The sequence below is a fragment of the Cydia splendana genome, chromosome 27 (genome assembly GCF_910591565.1).
Source record: "Cydia splendana chromosome 27, ilCydSple1.2, whole genome shotgun sequence".
Lineage (NCBI taxonomy): Eukaryota > Metazoa > Arthropoda > Insecta > Lepidoptera > Tortricidae > Cydia > Cydia splendana.
Genome location: NC_085986.1, coordinates 605,292 through 625,744, shown reverse-complemented (window position 1 = coordinate 625,744; position 20,453 = coordinate 605,292). Strand labels below are relative to the sequence as shown.

The following is a 20,453-nucleotide window of genomic DNA, read 5'->3' as shown; positions in this document are numbered from 1 at the left end:
TGAGTGCGCGTGCAAGTCAGTGGAATGTTTAAATTGTTTAAAAATAATAAACAAGTACGACTATGACGGTGTCCGTTTCTTAAATCCAATTTGTTTACTCCAAAACCAAGCAATGTTACTATCCGGTATCCGGCCGAATAGTAGGTCATTATCCGGTATCCGGCCAGATAGTAGGTCACTATCCGGTATCCGGCCGGATGGATAGTAACCGAATATCCGGTGCATCTCTAGTGCTCACAAATATCTGAACACGCCTCGACAAGGTTCTGCAGGTTAGACAAGGCGTTAGAGAGCGTGTTTAGATATTTTTGAGCACCACGGCCGCTCCGATATATCTGATGGCGACTGTACATTTCCTTAATCCTATGTTAGTCAAACCGGTCTCTATTGTTTCCCTAAAAATGTTTTAGTCATAATGTTATGTTTGTCCGTATTTTTGTTAAGTCATAATTTGTTTGGTTCAGAAACGCGTACTTTTCAGGATTGCCATAAAACAAACCTAACCTAGGATAATCTTACCAAAATCCTGAAAAGGTTTTAGTTTTAGGACTAATATTCAAATTCATGATAATATGACAAACAATACATTATGACTTAAAACTTTTTAGTACATAAAACCCCTAGTCAAACCTAAGGTAAACGTACTGGTGCTCGACGCGGTCCCAGTACATGTCATCTTGAGACTTAAGTCATTGTCAATAGAGGTGAGAGCAAGGTGTCATCTATTGGGCATTAGCATGTCGAGCACTAGTACGTTTACCTTATATTAAATTATAAACTTATTTAGTAGTTTTTTACTTAGTAAGCTAAATTAAATTTAGCCATGTTAAAAGCAGTCTTTTGTGCCACTTAGTTAAAACTTAAATTTAAAAACACCTCAGAGCTCATTTAGTATTAGCATCGCGTTTCTAATTGACATCTTAATTTAATTAATCCTTTTTACGTTTTAATTTCTCCTTAAAACTCGACCTGACCTAATTTACATGAAAAACCCGAGAAACTAATGAGGTTCACTAATTAGCAGGCGGACTCTAGACTATACCTTTACTCTGAGTTGTACCATAGAGAAATATAGTAAGAATAGAATGCTCACTCCATACATCAGTTTTGGTACCCAAAGGATTATTATTTTCGCAGTCGACATCTAGCATCGAGTAGCGGAATTATAAGTACCGCTACTTGATACTTGAATTCTCTAGTGTCGAAACTAGTCAAACTCACGAAAATTGTATTGAACAATATTAAAATATATATTAAAAGCAGAAGTAGTTGAAAATAGTGGTCCGGTTAATCCAGTATTAATATGAGCTGAAAATTGTTGAGCATTACACTTTTCGGTCGTCGGAACATCTATTGTCAAGTAGCACTAGCAGTAGGTATACTGATAATTCCGCTACTCGATGCTAGATCATCTAGCCTAGATGTCGACTACGTAAATAACAGTCGTTTTGGTACTAAAACTGATGTATGGAGTGAGCACTCTATGTATTTTTTTCTCTATGGTTGTACGTACCTATACGTACCGTCCTCAAAGGAATCCTGCTTTGAATATATTAAAATATACGGACTCGTATTGTGTAGAGTTTGCTATATTTTTGTTGCTAATTTTATACCCACGGGTTATGCATATAAATTAGATATGAGCGCCGATAGGCATTTAGCCGGCGGCGGCGCGCCGGTCAAAATCGGTCGGCGGCGGCGGCGAATCGGCGGCGTGGCCTTGAAACACCTTTGATTAATGAAAAACGAATTCAAACCAAAATTTTACCCGTTAACATGTTTTTGCTGTAAGGAAGTTATAAAATAAGTGTATTTTTCAATTTCAAGCAAAATTTATTCAATATAGGTACGAAAAAAGTTTTATAAAGTATGAACAGTATCGCGCGGCATCAGAGGCGGTCTTAATCTTGGCGAGGCCCTGGCCGGAAGATCTTTGCGAGGCCCTTATCTTTTGTGCTTAGTAAAAAGTAGCGGATTGACTGTATCAGGGAAACGTCTGGTCGACAGTCCAAAGAGCCGAAGTGAGGAAAATCAAGCTCCGTCATTAACCAATTACGACCCAAAAAACAGATTTATGTCAAAAAGTGAGGTCCAGGGCCGAGCTCCACCTAACACCGAAGACCTGTTTCCGACGCCTTCCCATGCGAGGCCAGAAGCTGCAGGTAATGCCAAGTGTGAGCTTGGCTGACGGCCGAATGCCCGGAGCGCCGATTACGGCGCGCCTCTGTGCGAGGCCGAAGGCCAAGCTGCAAGAGAGCAGAGCTTGGAATTGAACTATAGGTCCAGTGTAAGCAAGTCCGAAGGCCGATAAAGACCGAGGCCATAGTGTTAAAGACCTGGAGCTTTCCTGCAGGTGCATTGGTGCGAGGTTAAAGGCCGTGCTGCAGTGAAGCTAAGATCGGAGAAGATCTAATGACCAAGCATTTATTTTAAAAGTAAGGCCGAAAGTTAGGCTCCAAACAGGGCCGAAAACTTGGAGGTTCAGATAGCGTTTTACTTCTATGCGAGCGATGCGAGGCCAAAGATTGGGCTGCGAGAAAGCAAAGCTTGAAATTTGAACAATGGCCAAGCTTATATGAGACCAGATTCCGTTTCCGAGGCCCTTCCGTGATTCCGTGCGAAGCCAACGGCCGGACCTTTGGGCGTGAAAACACTTAATATCTGAAATTAACCCCTTTTAAAGACATTCAATCCATGCTTGCAATGATTAAATTCGCGGTGAATGACGGATGAGCACGCAGAGAAGATGGCCGATGGGGTCGAAAAGTGCTCGAGTGGAGACCACGGACTAGCAAGCGCAGCGTAGGACGTCCACCCACAAGATGGACAGACGACCGTATTAATGTCGCCGGAAGACGCTGGATGCGGGTCGCTTCCAACCGGTACGTATGGAGGTCCAAGGGGGAGGCCTATGTTCAGCAGTGGACGTCTTATGGCCGAGATGATGACGGATGAGCTAGCCAGCTGGCAAAATTAGTCATTTCGTTGCCCTAACAGTACTAGCGCGGTTACCAAACAGAAAAGTTTGAATTTACCATCAATATTTTTTAATTATATGGACCTATAATTATTTATTTATTTATTTAGTTATTTATTATACAATAAGTTACAACTTACAATACCTTTTGAATGTATATAAGCTATTCAGACTGGCGCTGTTAAAGATCTAAACTAAATAAAATATATATTTCTGATTCTGAAAGTAGTACTATCTAACAAGGTCACGCCGATGCCACGCCGATAGCGCAGCGTCGGCGGCGGCGGCGCGAAAATTTTGTCGGCGGCGGCGGCGCGCCGGCGCGGCGCTCATATCTAATATAAATTGAGAGTCTGTGTTTGTGCATATAAAAAAAAGGTTTCAAATATTTCAACATTTAGCTACGGTTTTCTAAAGTGTCATTATTAGTCATTAACTTGAATATGGGTTAATTGATATGACTTTCCAGTAAATATCGAAAAATTAACGAAGTTTAAAACTTAAATTTCGTACTTTATTCTTATAAGCATGTTAAAAACTCTTACTTTATATAATTTGTACTCGTATGGTAAACTCGTAGAAAAACGTATTAATTTATATCCAAATCAAAGAATAATATTTTTAATCTATAAAGGATGTGTCCTACATTACCGACAGTTTTTAAATAATTTTTATTAGTTTTTGTTGTTTAATTTATATCGAATTTTAAAAGTGGAATAATCTTTTTTACTGTAACGATAATTACATTATTTTTTTTTCTTTACAGGTAAATATCACCCTACCAGAAAGAAGAGAACTGTACAAATATACACTGAGCTGTACACAAATGTACGTATGTACACAACAAACATAAAACACATTAAATACATCGTTACGCTAAGCCTTATCAAAGAAAGCAAAGTTCAATAATCTTAGTGGGTCAGTCCGGTGTACCCGATATACCTAGTTGCAAATTTCTCGCTTTATTACTAGGCAGAGCCAAAGAGAATAGAGTGTATAGAGAGTTACTGTCATAGTAAATTATGTAGCCACAGTTCATTTACTGCCATCTTTCGACAGAAGATAAAAACTGTTAGTACGCCATTTGACTTTGATCCTTATTCTTTCACTGATGTCACCTTTGGCCTAGTGTAAACATAAAAACACAGATACAAAACACAAAAAAAATCTATAATATTTAGAGGTGTAAATGTCTCTAAGTGTTAGAACTATTAGATTATATAGTTTATCAAATTATCCTTAGAAATGTATAGGGTCTCCAAGAGTCAAAATCCTGTATAATTAAATTAACACATTTATTAAGAGCAAAGAAACATACGAGGGTCGAATGAGGCGTCTCACTGTAATTAAACTCAAAAATAAAATAACTAAATATAATAGTCGAGTGTGCTCGGGCCATAAAAAGGTCAACTACGGCGTTCACCGAATAAGAGATTTCCTTTGGCAGAATTAATGTTTGGGTTCCTAAAATGTATTTAAGAAGTGGAGCCACTCAGATTTTTGATGCAAAAATCTGAGTGGCTGAGTGAGGTGGGGGGTTTTAAGCGTCAGTGACGTCTGACGTTAACATTTTTTTTAAGTTTAGGTTCTACGTCAAGTTTAGTATCATTTTCGTCTAAATCGGTTCAGCCGTTATTGATTCCCCATACAATCCTACATCTTCCTTTTCACTTTTAAGAGTTTTTTTTTAATAAAAACTATCCTATGTTCTTCCCTGGGACTCAAAATATCTCTATACAAAATTTTATCTAAATCGGTTCAGCGGTTATTGAATCCCCATACAAATTTCCACCTCCCTTTTCACACCCTTAAGGGATGATTTTTGAGATTAAAAGTATGCTATGTTATCCCTGGGACTCAAACTATCTCTGTAGCCAATTTTAACTATGTAAATCGGTTTAGCGGTTTAAGCGTGAAAAGGATTTTTTTTTTTCATATTTTATGTGTTTTTACTTTGGAATGGTGTCAAATCATTATGATATCATAAATGAATTCGGCATCCCCTATTTATACGAAAACGATACCAAACTTGGCCTAGTAGCTCAAATGATATACTGTGTGTTACTGACCATGGGGCTTTAAATCCAGGGCTCGATTCTACTCGCTAAACTGAGCTACTTTTACTATGGCACCAACCCCGAAATCCCGAAAAAAATGTTTACTTTTTCATACATTTTGGCTGATCAGATGTCGACGTTTTCTATGGAAAAGCCAAAAATTTTTCCCCGATTTTAGGGTTGGTCCCATAGTAAAAGTAGCTCAGTTTAGCGAGTAAAATCAAGCCCTGGATTTAAAGCCCCATGGTCAGACACACCATGTAGATATCTTGATAAAGTTGAGAGCCCCCCCCCCCCCTAAAAAATTACATCAAAAGTCTCGGTGGCTCCACTTCTTAAATCCATTTTAAGCCCAGCACCTTCCGCTATAATAGCTCGTGTTAGCTGAAACAGACCAGTTTCCACAAACAGTTCTAATACTTAATACTAACAGATAATATCTAAAATTAAGAAGATAAGAGTATATTTGAAGCTAATATGCATTTTGTACGTATATACGTACGTATTGCAGTAGTTTTAAAAAGCTTTCAGTATATCTATAAAGTTCAGCTTTTAGTTTTGTTTTATAAAATCGTGAATAGTTATTGGTTTTTCCAGCGTTTTAGATTTTTGTTTAATGGACGCATTTTTTTGACGAAATTGTTTTCAGGGTTCCGTACCCAAAGGGTAAAAACGAGACCCTATTACTACGACTTCGCTGTCCGTCCGTCTGTCTGTCTGTCTCCAGGCTGTATCTCATGAACATAAATACATCATCTGTGAAAATTTCAACTGCTTAGCTATTACGGCTCATGGCGACAGACAGACGGACGGACAGCGGAGTCTTAGTAATAGGATCCCGTTTTTACCCTTTGGGTACGGGACCCTAAAAAGCTTGTGAAATAGAACCTGCAGCTGCCGACACCTCCCTAAAATATTAACACAAAGCAGAACCAAACTAACAATCCATTGGTTGGAGGCGACCGCATTTCCCTATAGGTACAGGGTGTGTTGCTAGGCGACAGAGTGGTCAACACAGGGGGTGCTATTACACCGTTTAGATGGATTTTTAAGGGCCATAAGAACACCATTAAATCGAACTTAATACGCGAGAAGTTACTCATGATATAAAACAATGTTTTTAGGGTTCCATGCCCAAAGGGTAAAAACGGGACCCTATTACTAAGACTCCGCTGTCGGTCTGTCCGTCTATCTGTCACCAGGCTATAATTCATGAACCGCGATAGACAGTTGAAATTTTCACAGATGATGTAAGTAGTTCGGTTGCCGCTATAACAACAAATACTAAAAACAGAATAAAATAAATATTTAAGTCGGGCTCCCATACAACAAACGTGATATTATTTCCGTTTTTTGCGTAATAGTACGGAACCTTTCGTGCGCGAGTCCGACTCGCACTAGGCTGGTTTTTAACTATCTTAAATCTAAAATATATAGGCCCTTGAGGCATTGTACCAAGGATGCTGGCTGCATTTCCGCGTTGTATCGCACGCAATCCAGCTCTTCGGTCACCAGTTACGCCAAGCAGACGCTTCGCGATTTCTGCAAACAACTTGTGCGCGCTGGGACCCCATGGACCTAGAGTTTCAACTCCAAACAGCTTACGTTTTAACTCACGTATTTTAAGTCACTCGCGCGACATGATTCGGAGACCCTACGTCTGCATTTTCAAGCACTAACAGTGCATGATAGTCATGAGTAACATCTTATCATGGAAAATGGGTCTAATTCAGCTCACAAGATTTGACCCGAACAAACATTATACAAACAAACATTGCAATTTAAATAAAAGCACGTAAAAAATAAGTGTTTATTACCTACTACATGACTGACAAGTTCTTTTTACGTCAACTACACATGTATGGACATAAATGTCGTTTTAAGTGCCAAGTAAAGATACTTTCTCCGCGAAAGTAGTATTTTTATTTCACTTATGACGGCTCCATTAAATTTCGCTCAGTTGACAACGGAAAATTCAATAATGGAATAATTGTAGTCGGATGTTGTGTTGTGGTCATGTCAGTGATCCGTAGCAATACCACGAGTTGACAGTTAGCAAAACGGCACCAATCCCGTGGCGGATTTGAAGTGTTAGCCGCCCTAGGCCCCAGGCCCTGTAGTAGCTACTAGCCGGCCCTTTGGCACCCATCTATAGACTGCCGCCTTGCTGCCGCCCCTAATATCTTGCCGCTCTAGGCCCGGGCCTACTGGGCCTTAGGGCAAATCCGCCATTGCACCAATCTCATGACATTTAAAACAAATATTGGAGTATTTTTTAAATTTCACGGATACCTATGAAATTTCTACCGTTTACGCGTTGAAAGTTGTATCCAATTCGTCTTTTATCGAAACTACAATTGGTTTTAACATAATTAACAAATTAAAACTCTACCATGTCGCGAACTGGCATATTTATAATTTTAATCATCTTGAAATTCTTGAGTTATGTCTGAACTCTAAGAAATGTTGCTACAAAATTGGCTATTGATTTGAGATAACTCGGAGTACCTAAATACAATACTCTTCTAATAAGGCCCAAGGTCTTACCTATAGTACTTATTCAGTTCGATGAAATTTAAACCATATTCAATTGGAATAGAGTCGCATTTGTTTTGTTTCGTTCAATTTTCAAACAAAACCAAAATCAACTCTATTCCCTGCACTATAGGTTCAAATTTCAGTGACAAATTCTGGATTTTTCACTTGTACGGCTGGCCCTTAGGAGGATATCATACAAATCCTCTTTATTGCACAACCTCAAAATAAATATACAAGGAAACACACATAAAGCCCCCTCCAGACTATGTGCGTGAATCGCGCCGCGACGTCGCGGAGCGAACATATCGCGAAGTTGACGTATCTGTTTTTCCATTTTGTTTTCTTGTGAAACCGTAAAATATAGCAGTTTAATATAATATAATCATAATACTCGTATAATTATCTTGCCACAGAAGAGCCAAAATAGTGTGTAATGTGGAGTCTTGCAAGTTCGCGCTTCGCGTCTCCTTTGACGCGGGCCGAAATACCGACAAAAAACGGAGAACAAGGCGCGAAGGCGTGAACAATCTGCGAAATCGACGCCACACTCGCGTTCGCGGCTTCGCCCGCGATTCACGCGCATAGTCTGGAGGGGGCTTAATACATTAAGACAGAGGTAAACAAAAGGTGACCTTATCGCTAAAGAGCGATCTCTTCCAGACTACCTTCAGGTGGAGAAATGAAACTCTAAATTCAACCAATTTAGGCGGTGCAATAAAACTAAATTGAAAAGTTAATAGTATTAAATGACATATCTTTAAATGTAGATTCGTTGTGATATTAATGATATTTTGTGACCCACTTTTTGCTTTCAAGCAATGTGTGACGACCATTTCTTTGTAGCAATAATATCGGTCAAAAATCAACCTTAATATCTATGCGAGAAGATTCTATTTACAGTAATTTTGTAGTCAAAATCAATCAACAATGGGTACATAGATAAAATCAAGCGAACGTTACAGTAAAACTGTTATTGACTTGTTAAAACTTTGTCCGTTTCGCAAGTACAAGTTAATCGTTCACTTTTGACAGTGACATTGACAGGCGCTGTCACTCGCCTGTCAAATTGTTGTTGGATTTAACGGGTTGTCATGTTTTTGATACTTTCACTTTTTTTATTGGGTGTATCAAGTTTCACATAACCTTTAGCTTTAAGGCTTTAACATTTTATTTATCCGACCTGTATCCCTAGTGTACATTTCATTATATAGCGTGACGTAGGTACGCGTTTGCGTTATGTGTCATTTGTATGGGATTTTGAGTATTCAAAACGTCCCGATTGGCGCGCTGTTCAAAATCCCATACAAAACTTTGAATTTCTTTTTTTTGGTATAATTAATAATGTTAAAATCCGATTTTTTTTTTCACTAGTGTTTGATCCACAACATCTTTGCTGGTAGTGACATTGTAATTGATTGTGGGTTCCTTTTACATCGAGTGGTTTTGTCAACCCAATGTAAAATGTATCTCCCAAGGCTCCCAAAATTTATCCACACCTCCTGGGATGGAGCAAACTCCGATTATACGCATTTAGGACCAAATGAAGGTATTAAAATAATTTCCATTAATTCCTCAAAATCCTTTTTTTTTCTAATTTGACTGGCCTGTTGGGGCACTTATTGTACAAAACCAAATAGCGTGTGAAACGAGCGTGAGTCGCTAACGTCGAGCGTGAATCGTCGTCGGTGTGACAGCAGCCGGGCGCCATGTTGGTTAATAGCACGTTGATAATCGTCGGCAATTCCAAACGCTATAAGTACCTCGTTTTTTTTAGCATTAGAGAAATGGTAAACAATCTTGATTCTTGACGTGTCTTTTTATTGAAAAACCGTTAAAAAATCTATTATTTATCAAAGTAAAAGAATGTAAATGACCATATATAATAATTGTAATTGTTAAATATTTGCTTTGACTTATTTTTCAATAGATTTTTCGAATAAAAAGACACAACAAGATTGTTTACCATTTTTCTAGTGCAATAAAACGAGGTATGGTCGAACACAGCTAAACCAGCATAGTCTAATCATTTTAGTCTTTAAATAAAAAGACGAAAAATTAGAACATTTTAGGCGCAAAACACACACGATAGTGTATTAGCCAAGTTCTCAATACCTACACATTAAATGGAACCTGGATAAATGTATACTACTAATAGGGCCATTCGTTGCTGGATTCTGTTCAAATAGGGTTACCAGACGTCAGGAATTTTCCTGACATGTCAGGATTTTTGGCCGTCTGTCAGGAATGCGGCCGGAATACGAAAATGTCAGAAATTTTAGTGAATTAACAGACTTTTAATTTGTACTAAAAAGGTACATTATTAAAATTTACTTAGGTACATAATTCCAAAACAAGTATCTAGCATGACATAGATATCGCTTACGGTTAGCCACCCCGTTAAATTTTATATGAGCCAATAAGCTTGAAATTTTTTTTTTAATTTATAAAGATATACATCTCCTCATAGTATGTCATAAGAAAATCACTGTGTATATTGTTGCAAAAAAGGCAGCAAATCATGGTAGGTCTGAAATACGCTGGCTTTCAGCGTTTGAGGTGGGATATGAACACGGAATGGAATCACGGGGACTGATGACTCACTCCTTTGTCCACATATCGATCGAGACGATTAGCTTTTTACGAGCTTTTATAGTGCGCCATACGCGTGTGTTACCATTTTTAAGGTTCCGTACCCGAATGGTTAACACGGGACCCTATTACTAAGATCTCTGTCCGTCTGTCTGTCTATCACGTGGCTGTATCTCATGAACCGTGATAGCTAATAGACAGTTTAAAATTTTCACAGATGATGTACCTATTTCTGTTGCCGCTAAAACAACTAATACTAAAAACAGGATAAAATAAATATTTAAGTGGGGCTCCCATACAACAAACGTGATTTTTTTGCTGTTTTTTGCGTAATGGTACGGAACCCTTCGTGCGCGAGTCCGACTCGGACTTGGCCGGTTTTTGTTATATCACTATCACTACACCTTATAAAACAAAGTCCCCCGCTGCATCTGTCTGTTTGTTTGTTTGTTCACGATAAACTCAAAAACTACTGAACGGATTTTCATGCGGTTTTCGTTTGTCAATAGAGTGATTCTTGGGGAAGGTTTAAGTGCATAATTTGTTAACTCGTGCGTCTCGTTAATGATAAATCTCTATTACCAATATTGCAAACCTGAAAATTGCAATATCTCTCAATACACATGTTATACATGTCAACATGAGTTATACAGAGATACATCAAAGATATTAAACTCGACACGAATGCGCCCGGGATTCCAATTTTACACGTAAATATTCGATTCGATTGCTCCAAATACCGCGCAGACTTGTAAAATGACGGCCAAGTTCGAAACAAACTTTATAGAGTCGTATTAACAAGTTAACTCTGCCTTTGCAGCAAATAAAAAACCGGACAAGTGCGAGTCGGACTCGCGCACGAAGGGTTCCGTACCATAATGCAAAAATAGGCAAAAAAAAAAAATGGTCACCCAAGTACTGACCCCGCCCGACGTTGCTTAACTTCGGTCAAAAATCACGTTTGTTGTATGGGAGCCCCACTTAAATCTTTATTTAATTCTGTTTTTAGTATTTGTTGTTATAGCGGCAACAGAAATACATCATCTGTGAAAATTTCAACTGTCTAGCTATCACGGTTCGTGAGATACAGCCTGGTGACAGACGGACGGACGGACGGACGGACAGCGGAGTCTTAGTAATAGGGTCCCGTTTTACCCTTTGTGTACGGAACCCTAAAAATGCTGAGACAAGGCTTTTCCCTACTGCACATACTGTGTCATTTTCTGATAGTGTGTTTTTCTGTTGATTTTGTATTGTAGTTGTTATCTTTTCTTTTTATTTTAATTTTCCTTTTTCTTGTCCTGTGTATGTGTGCTCTATGGAATATAAATACTCTTTCTTTCTTGCAAATACTGTTACATGATAACAGTAGGTTAAATAGGGGTTATCCAAATTACGTCGCACGAATTTCAAGTTATTTTGACCCTCCCCCCATCTTATAACTGATCACATTTGGCAACCAATGCATAACAGAACTTTTTCTAAAAAAGTTTTTGACGCACCTTTCGTATCAGACAACTGTAATCAATTTGTTCCTAAATTTTAAGTAACGTACAAATAGCCATGTCAGATATACGTCAGTCCATACAATGAGTATGACCATTGGTCGAGGTTTTCGACAGAGGGATAAGCTCTTAAAGGCGACTCCGGTTGTTGAATTATCTAAGATTACTTCAGAACTTGGCGCGTTTTTTACACTCACGCCGAATCTTTTATTAAAATGAATTCATATAAATTTAATTTAAATTTTAAACCATTTGCTCGGACAATTTGCGAGATGCATTATTACTTTTATTGCTTATTTCAATTTGGCAATTAATTGATATTGGAATACTATTTATTGGTTTGGTAATAAGTAATATCAGAGGTTGGTGAATATACAAGACTGACAACCTCAGTACGAAGCGTACTCGTGATTCTGAGTCTAAATAACCCAAAAGTTGAAGATGGTTTTTCTAAAAAAGTAAATGGTACCATTTTTTCTGAAAACCCCCATAATACATATAAAATGCAAGCTGGGGGTACAAGTTACAACTTTATTTAAGTTTTAATTTTAACGTTTAGTTTCTTACGTTCATTTTGGTTGTTATTAAAAAATACATATTCACTTTATTATTACAATGTTAAATTATAATTAAATAAAACACTTTATGAACTATACAAAAGGGTCGAATCATTGTGGACTGCAATATAAATATATAAATAATAAGGAAACTCCAAGTCTTAATTTAGGAAATATTTTTGAATTCTTATTTGTAAACGACTGTTTGTTTCTTAAATTAATAAAAATAAATAAATAAATCATAAGAGTGAAAGTGTAGTCTTACCGAACTACGACTATATTCATCATCATCATCATATCAGCCAGAGGACGTCCACTGCTGGACATAGGCCTCCCCCAAAGAGTGCCACAATGACCGGTCCTACGCCACCCGCATCCAGCGGACTCCCGCCGCCGACATTATTAACTGAAATAAATGTCATATACTAAGAAAAAGTGACCAAGGCCTCCAGTGCCCCAGGAAATATTATCTGAAAATAATTTCATTTGTTCTAATACTTCTAATAGTACACCGTACGACTGTATTCGCAAGCATATCTTCACGCGTTGTCGGAACCTGGTTTACTTCTGTTATCGCCTCGGCTATTAAACAGGTTCAATGAACGGCGTGTTTTGCCTTTCACAGGTGTACAACATGCTGTACATATTATACACAAATAAATATAAAGACGTGTAAAACATCAGCAGTATGTATAAAGACAAGATTGACTGAAGAACGTATAAGGTTTTACAGTACATTTATGGTTCTATTTTCCCGCACTAGTGCGTAAAATAGCACTTTTCGTGCAATGTCAAAAGTTTAAAGGGCCATATGGACTGTAGAACGTTGTACAATACACGTGCGAAAAGGTAATTCGCAACTCACGTCGATTTAAAACATTCCCTTTGGTCGTGTTTCAATTTATCGCCACTCGTTGCGAATTTCCTACTTTTCAAACTAATATTAAGTTGTGGACTATTGACCTGATTCTACGATACTTCTTTTCTATGTGTTCACGTATCTGTGATAAAATTCTTAATTTTACGTAGGTACACAAACTAGAGTTAGACCAAGAAAAGTCTGCAGAGATCTTGATAGCCCACGCAGTGCAAGTGTTATTTTAAACGTCAAACTTCTATGAAATTATGACGTATGTAATTGTGACACTTGCACTGCGTGGGCTATCAAAATCGCTGCAGAGTTTTCTTGGTGTAACTCTAACTCCACAATGACAATTTTTGTTTTAAAATCTGTCTGGCCCAGACAAATGCATCCAATACACTGTACAGCCGGCCTTACCGACCGTGAGAGATATCCTCCAGTTCTGGTGAGACAAAGACGGCTATTTTGGGAGCGGATGCGCGGGAGTGGGAGCGTCGGCAAAACATTTCCGATATAATTAACTTCACGTTTATTTTTACTTCGATACAGTCAGCAATAAACGATTCGTTTATATTTTGAATAAATGTGTGTGATTTTATTTGGTGTCTGTTTAAAGAAAACTTAAGATATCTTCTTGATTAACTATATTAGTCTCATTTGTTATATTAATTATATTATATTATAGTAGCTCCTGTCCAAGATGTCGTCTGCGTTTAAAATGATAAGCGGTTTAAACGTAAAGAGGTAACAGACAGAAATAAACGGATTTTTAAACATATTTTTTATACCCTTAATATTATGTTAAAATATTCAACGAAAGTCTTAAATAAACGTTCTCATATCGTTAATATATGTATATATAATGTCACAGAAAAAAACCTCAGTTTTTCCGAACGTTTTTGACTAGTTCAACTCCGCCACTCAAACTAAAACTTTTTTTAAGTGCACGTTCTTTTTTTACATTTAACAAGTTTTTTACTCATCCGCACTAATATGTATAATTACCATAAAATAATAAACAACACACAATACCGGACCTTGGCGACGTGATTATATATAACTAGGTACCTACTATAATTATCTTCTCAAGTTATTTATTTGCGAACGCTCCGTCTGCGTGCGTGTGAAAGGCGCACGAAAAAGCGCAAAACGAACGAACCACAAGTGTTCCGCGCACGCTAGCGCGCAAATCTCTTCACTGTACACTTGAGAGCAATGAAAACGAACGAACCACAAGTGTTCCGCGTACGCTAGCGCGCAAATCTCTTCACTGTACACTTGAGCGCAATGGAAACGAACAAACCACAAGTGTTCCGCGCACGCTAGCGCGCAAATCTCTTCACTGTACAAGTATACATTTAAGAGAAACGAAAATGGGTCAGTTTGAGAGGGTCATAAGTGGGAGCTATAGGTCTACCCTACCGCTTATCTCAGGATGGTTAATATTTATACAAACTAACTTTGTTGGTTAACTAGAAGAAATCCCTTAAAGGGATAAGTTCGCCTTTGTATGCCTATCCTCTGCCATATGTGTGTTTTGTGTTTTGTAGAATAAAGAGTTTATACATACATACATAGTATACATATATATACAATACTCATACATTGATTTCAATTGTTGCTTCGCCGAAGCCTCTACGGGCCGCTACAGACAGACTGCAACCAGACTGCAACTTGTATGCGAACTGCACGCCGATACAAGTTGCAGTCGGGTTGCAGTCTGTCTGTATCGGCCCTAAGCTCTATGATATCGTTTGCAAACGTTTCTGCTGAGTGGATGACTCACGCTAGACCGGGCCGTGCCCGGGCCGAGGCGTCCGACATGTCATTTTCTATGACGACTGATCGGTGATCACGTGGTGCTTTCCGTAGGAAACGAAGCGCCGGAAGCTCCAGCCCAGCCCCGGCCCGGTCTAGCGTCATCCTTAACAGGGATCGGAACCGGTTTTTTTGCAAAAACTTCGAAATAACCATATTTTTCGAATTATTTTATACTCAAAATGTAGGATTCAGTTATGTATTTAGGTAACAACTTCGTTTTATTAGACTGCCAATTTGCCCAATTAGTAATGAAATAATTAACAAAGAATGAAAAAATTCCGTACCTACAAAAAATACCGGTATCCGATCCCTGATCCTTAATACAAAATTAATTTCATACATATTAAGTAAATTTTATAATTTTGGTCTCCGAGTGCGCTCGGCCGAGCCGTGAAGTCAATCGGAAACCGCGATATGAATTGGGATTACATTCTAATTTATTTAAAGCCTTTGTTAGCTTTTATCGTAAATATTAACGTTTTAACATGGGAGATAAAATACACATCAGTTTGTAATGGAAAACAGATTTTCAACGACAATACAAGATGGCCTAAAAATAATAGGATACGTTGACAAAGGACCTAAAGTGTCATTCTATGGAACTTGCTAACTATGTAAACAAACCGCCATATTGAAATTGTCTCTGAATGATGAATTTACTAGTGACTTTTGTTTACATAGTTAGCAAGTTCCATAGAATGACACTTTAGGGCAGATTCAGGTCTAATGAATCAGAATTTAAACAGCCTATATATAAGGTGCAGAGGGGCAATTTAGACTGCGGGGGAATTTAAACTAATCGAAATATCTTCCATGTTTTACATTATTAAGCTAGAGTGCCATATATGTCCAGATAGCGAAAAAGATGTGTTGTGTGTGTTGTGTGGTACAACATGGAAGATTTTCGATTAGTTTAAATTACCCCGTAGTCTAAATTGCCCCCTGCCCCTTACTCCTAGGTTTCTTCTTGTACAGTCGATTTCACATACATATGTACCTAAATATACACTGTTTTACCTTATTGCAAATATTGCAATGAAGAAATGTATACATATTCATGAACTCTACTATATCTATATTTATAGGGACTCTATCTATAACAACTCTTTAGATTTTTTCTGAAGTACTTTTTGGTGGCTGCAGGCTTCGCTCGGTCAATTAAACTTCCGTAGCTCTTATACATCCTTTTTTTAAACAAGTCTCCAAAAAACTCCATACAATTTCTAACTCGTTCCTTTTTTTAAGTAACAGTAAAAAACGCCTTTCTAACGTGCATCCTTCTAAAGCCTAAAACCAAAACGGCCTAACTGCATATAATTATAATGTCGTATATTACGTTTTATAGCAAGTTTGTAATGGAACCCGGTGATAACCGGTCCGACTAGTTCCAGGTGTCCGTCCTATAGTTTACAAGCTCTTGGATTTCAAGTACGTTTAGATTTGAACAAATACTGTTCAAATATTTGTAAAACTGTAGTTGTTCACAGTTATTTACATTTTTATTTTGTGCTGCGTACAAATATAAAATTCAAAAATGTATTTAATTTTATAAATAAAACTCCAAAATGTAGCAAACATCGTTTATTGTTTTTTTAATAGGCGTAGTGGCAGAATGTCATAACGAACCAAAAGCAAATGTTGTTTACAGTTTTTTTAATGGCTGAATGCCATGCCATGATGCTGTTTTACAAATATATGTGAAATGGAAATTAAAAAAGAGCCACTTCCCGGCATAGGCCTGCAACTTTCTATGAAATTTCATTAAGGACCTCTCGTCTAGCCGCGCCGGAGACGTGATGGATACTTCCCAGCCTAATACATATGACGAACATAACATCAATACTTATTTCATTGCATGTTTGAGAAAAATCTATAATAATATATCTTATAATTTAACAGTGACACTGAATTGCTTCGTTTTGTACATACAAACTAAACTGTTAAAACCCTCATTCCAATAACATATTAAATCTGAATATCAAATCTCCATCCCATCGAGCATTACCCCATTTTTTCCCCCAAAACCGTTCTGACCTGTGTTTCTCAGAAAAAGCGTGGCCGCTACGGGACCTTTCAAAAGCTAAATGACAATTTTGTATGACTTTTAAAGGGACATACTTAATTTTGGATCAGAAAGTTGTAGCCACCCCAAAGTTTTCGGAAGATAGATGTCAATTTTGTTTGATATTTGAAGTTAGTTAAGTCGTTTTGGATCACAAAGTCGCGGCTCATCAGTTCTGGAACGCTTCAAATTGCCTAATCTGTGACTTTTATTAAAAAAAAGCGACCGCGGTGAAGTGAGATCCGTTTTGTAGATAAGGGTTCCGTAGGTCGATACTTCGATAGTTTTCGAGATAAGTAAGATGCTAGTTTACGAGAAAGCTAGTTGAGATTGCAGTTATCTGATAGTGGAATGTAATGTAGTAGACGTTTATAACTGGATAACGATGAAAGTGTACCGTAAAATGTGCCTACTTACTTCTCACTTTCTCACTAAATTCTCAAATCTTTTAAACTAGGTATGTATTTATTTCTAAGACAGACCCAAAAACTCATGCCAACCGAACTCCAAAAACCTACATAACTCTCATTTTTTGTTTCAGAGTGCGCGCAGTGAGTGAGCAGGACCACGGAACCGGTCGAAGGATACGTTTTTTTTTTTAAATTGGTCTAGTTATGCTGTGTTGAGTGTGAGTTTAAAAAGTTAAAGTTCCAAAATGGCCGCTTTTCCCGCGTTTCTGCTGTTGTTCGTCGCCGTCGTATCAGGTGAGACTTAGATTTAGTTAGTTTTTACTTAGTTTTTCTGGGCTACAAAAATATTCGGCCCTGAGAGCTTATAGTATTATAGCTCAAATGGAGCATTTCATGAAATTGTCTACAGTTTGTCCCGTACAAACGCGAATTTTCTGAAGACTTGCAGGTATAAGAGTTTCCTTTTCTATGACAAATGGTCAGAAATATGCACAGAAAAATGATCGCCTGCTTTGAATGCGGAACAAAGTCGCAACACAGGAAATAAAATGCGTTTGTAGCTTTGTATGGAATAAAATTAGAAGACGATAGATAGACGATAGACCTAACTAGAGTAACGATTTTATTTTTATTTTATCTTCTTTATTGAAAAAAAAAAAACAGTCATAGGCAGATAATACAAAATAGAGGATATTGGTTTTTACAAGCTTTATATTAACTTGCAATGTACATGTGTATATGTACGGGTCAAATCTTGCATGTTAATTTTGATCCACTTCCCGGACTTCCAATGAAGCTGAAAATTTGCGGTATCGTCTTGGGCTTTCAATGTAGAATGAGTGACGAAAGCATAATAGGACTAATTTAAGAACTTGACGAAAAACGAATGGGACGACCCAAGACGATACCAAATTTGCATAGGTATTAGGTACCTACTACACCTACATAAAGTCGGGTGACAATGCAATATTATGATTTATGATATCATCGAGCTGATCTGATCATGGAGACAGGAGGTGGCCATAGGAACTCTGTGATAAAACAACGCAACCTAATTGTGTTTGGGGTTGTTTAGAATTGTCTCGTTGAGTAAGTATACTTACATCAGGGCTTTAGGAGTGAAAAGTTGGAGAAGGAAAGCCACAAATAGATCGCACTTTAAACTCGCATTTTGTACACATATTTAATTACACAAACGGGTCTACCGCGATATAATTTCATTGTTTTTACCTTAAATTCCGACGTTTCAATTGATTAAATTATATCGCGGTAGACCTGTTTGTGTAATTAAATATGTGCACAAATAGATCGGACTGGAGAGATTTGCTTGACCAGGCTAAGGCCCACCCGCGGCTCAGATGATGATGATGAAAATTCATAAGTCTGTCAGTTGCATTCCTGAAACACGGCGCGCATCAAATCATGCGCGGGCGCTGCCGAAACGTAAATATTTACTCGAACATGACCGAGACATTGAACTGACGGCCGTCGGGTTCCGTCGTTAAAATGTTGTTTGGATTTTACGTAACGCTGCTGTTGAGGTAGGTATAGGTATTAATTGTTTTTCATCACACTTGCTCGTAAAAGGTGTTATTACACGTAGGCGATGCGCTCCGTAAATCCTAAATTATGACCTATAAGGGCTGTAACTTATTTTTTCATCAAACTTGCTAGGCGATGCGGTCCGTCAATCCTAAATTTCGTCCTAGAGCAGTAATGTACGTACGAAATTAGGCAGTTTTTTTATTTACCTTTTTTCCCTCACAAGTGTGATGAGAAACATTCTGTTTGTCACGGGCGGTACAGGAATTACGAACTCGTGTTAATTAAGTCCTCGCCTTCGACTTCAGGCTTCAATTCACACTCTTTCTTAAATTCTTGTTTACCTTAATACACAATTTACTATTTGGAACGTTGGCTTTTATAAAGATACTAGCTTCCGCCCGCGACTTCGTCTGCGTGGAACGATGATGATCAATGATGATTGATAAAAACTAACTTATGTCCTTTCTCGGGGTCTAAATTATCTCCATACCAAATTTTGACCAAATCCGTTCAGCGGTTTAATAGTGAAAAGGTGACAGACATACACACTTTCGCATTTATAATATTACTAGCTTTTGCCCGCGACTTCGTCTGCGTGGAGTAAGTAATTTAGGTAGCTTATTTTTTATCCAATCTGCTTTTTATCGATTCCCCATACAAACTTGCACCCCCCGTTTCACCCCGTTAGAGGGTGATTTCTGTGATAGAAACTATCCTATGTCCTTCCTCGGGACTCAAACTATCTCCATAATAAATTTCAACTAAATCGGTTCAGCGGTTTAAGCGTGAAAAGGTGACAGACATACACACTTTCGCATTTATAGGTACCTAATAGAGTCGGACCAAAAAAAGTCTGCAGCGGATTTGATAGCCCACGCAGTGCAAATGTTATTTATTCGTCATAATTTCATAGAAGTTTGACGTTTAAAATAACACTTGCACTGTGTGGGGTATCAAATCCGCTGCAGACTATTCCTGGTCTGACTCTATTAGTATGGATTTGTGAACTGGAGTGTACCTCTAGCAACCCTATAAGGAACCCTAAAACAATACCCCGGAACAGCGTGTTTACAATATAGAGGTGTCTGTCGGCGACCAGTACACAAACTACGCTCATGTGCTTCCTCCACACTCGTGGGATCACACACGCGAAGATTCATTCATTACATCAAAAAGATTCCGAGTACCTAAAGTGTATTCATCCTTAGGTATGTTGCATGATGTAAAGTTGTAATCAAACGTGACGTCAAAGTGTCATTCCAACAATACGATAGGCAATCTAGACATCGAAATGTCAGATGTTTTTGGGGTGATCTGCTTATTACTGATGAAAATCTTATTAGAAATTATATTTTTCAGTGTTTATTTAGTTGATTTCAATACTTTGTGACTTTCTTTATGTACACAACAACATTTTAAGTGATAATTATTGTGTAATTCCAGAGAAAAGTGTGATAATGTCTTCGAGAAGTGTTTGTTTACATGATAGATAAAAAGATAGATAATAGTTTATTCATCACACATGGTAAT

The 20,453-nt window shown here is 37.8% G+C and overlaps 1 protein-coding gene across 5 annotated transcripts in view; it reads left to right on the top strand.

The window, feature by feature from the left end:
* Window positions 1-20,453, top strand: part of LOC134803845 (fasciclin-3-like) — a 215,009-nt gene that overhangs the window by 46,216 nt on the left and 148,340 nt on the right. For all 5 annotated transcript variants that reach the window (XM_063776672.1, XM_063776671.1, XM_063776670.1 and 2 more), the window contains exon 2: window positions 17,510-17,672. In XM_063776672.1, the coding sequence (XP_063632742.1) occupies window positions 17,624-17,672 (49 nt within the window). In that variant the 5' untranslated portion in view covers window positions 17,510-17,623. The remainder of the gene's footprint in view (window positions 1-17,509; window positions 17,673-20,453) is intronic.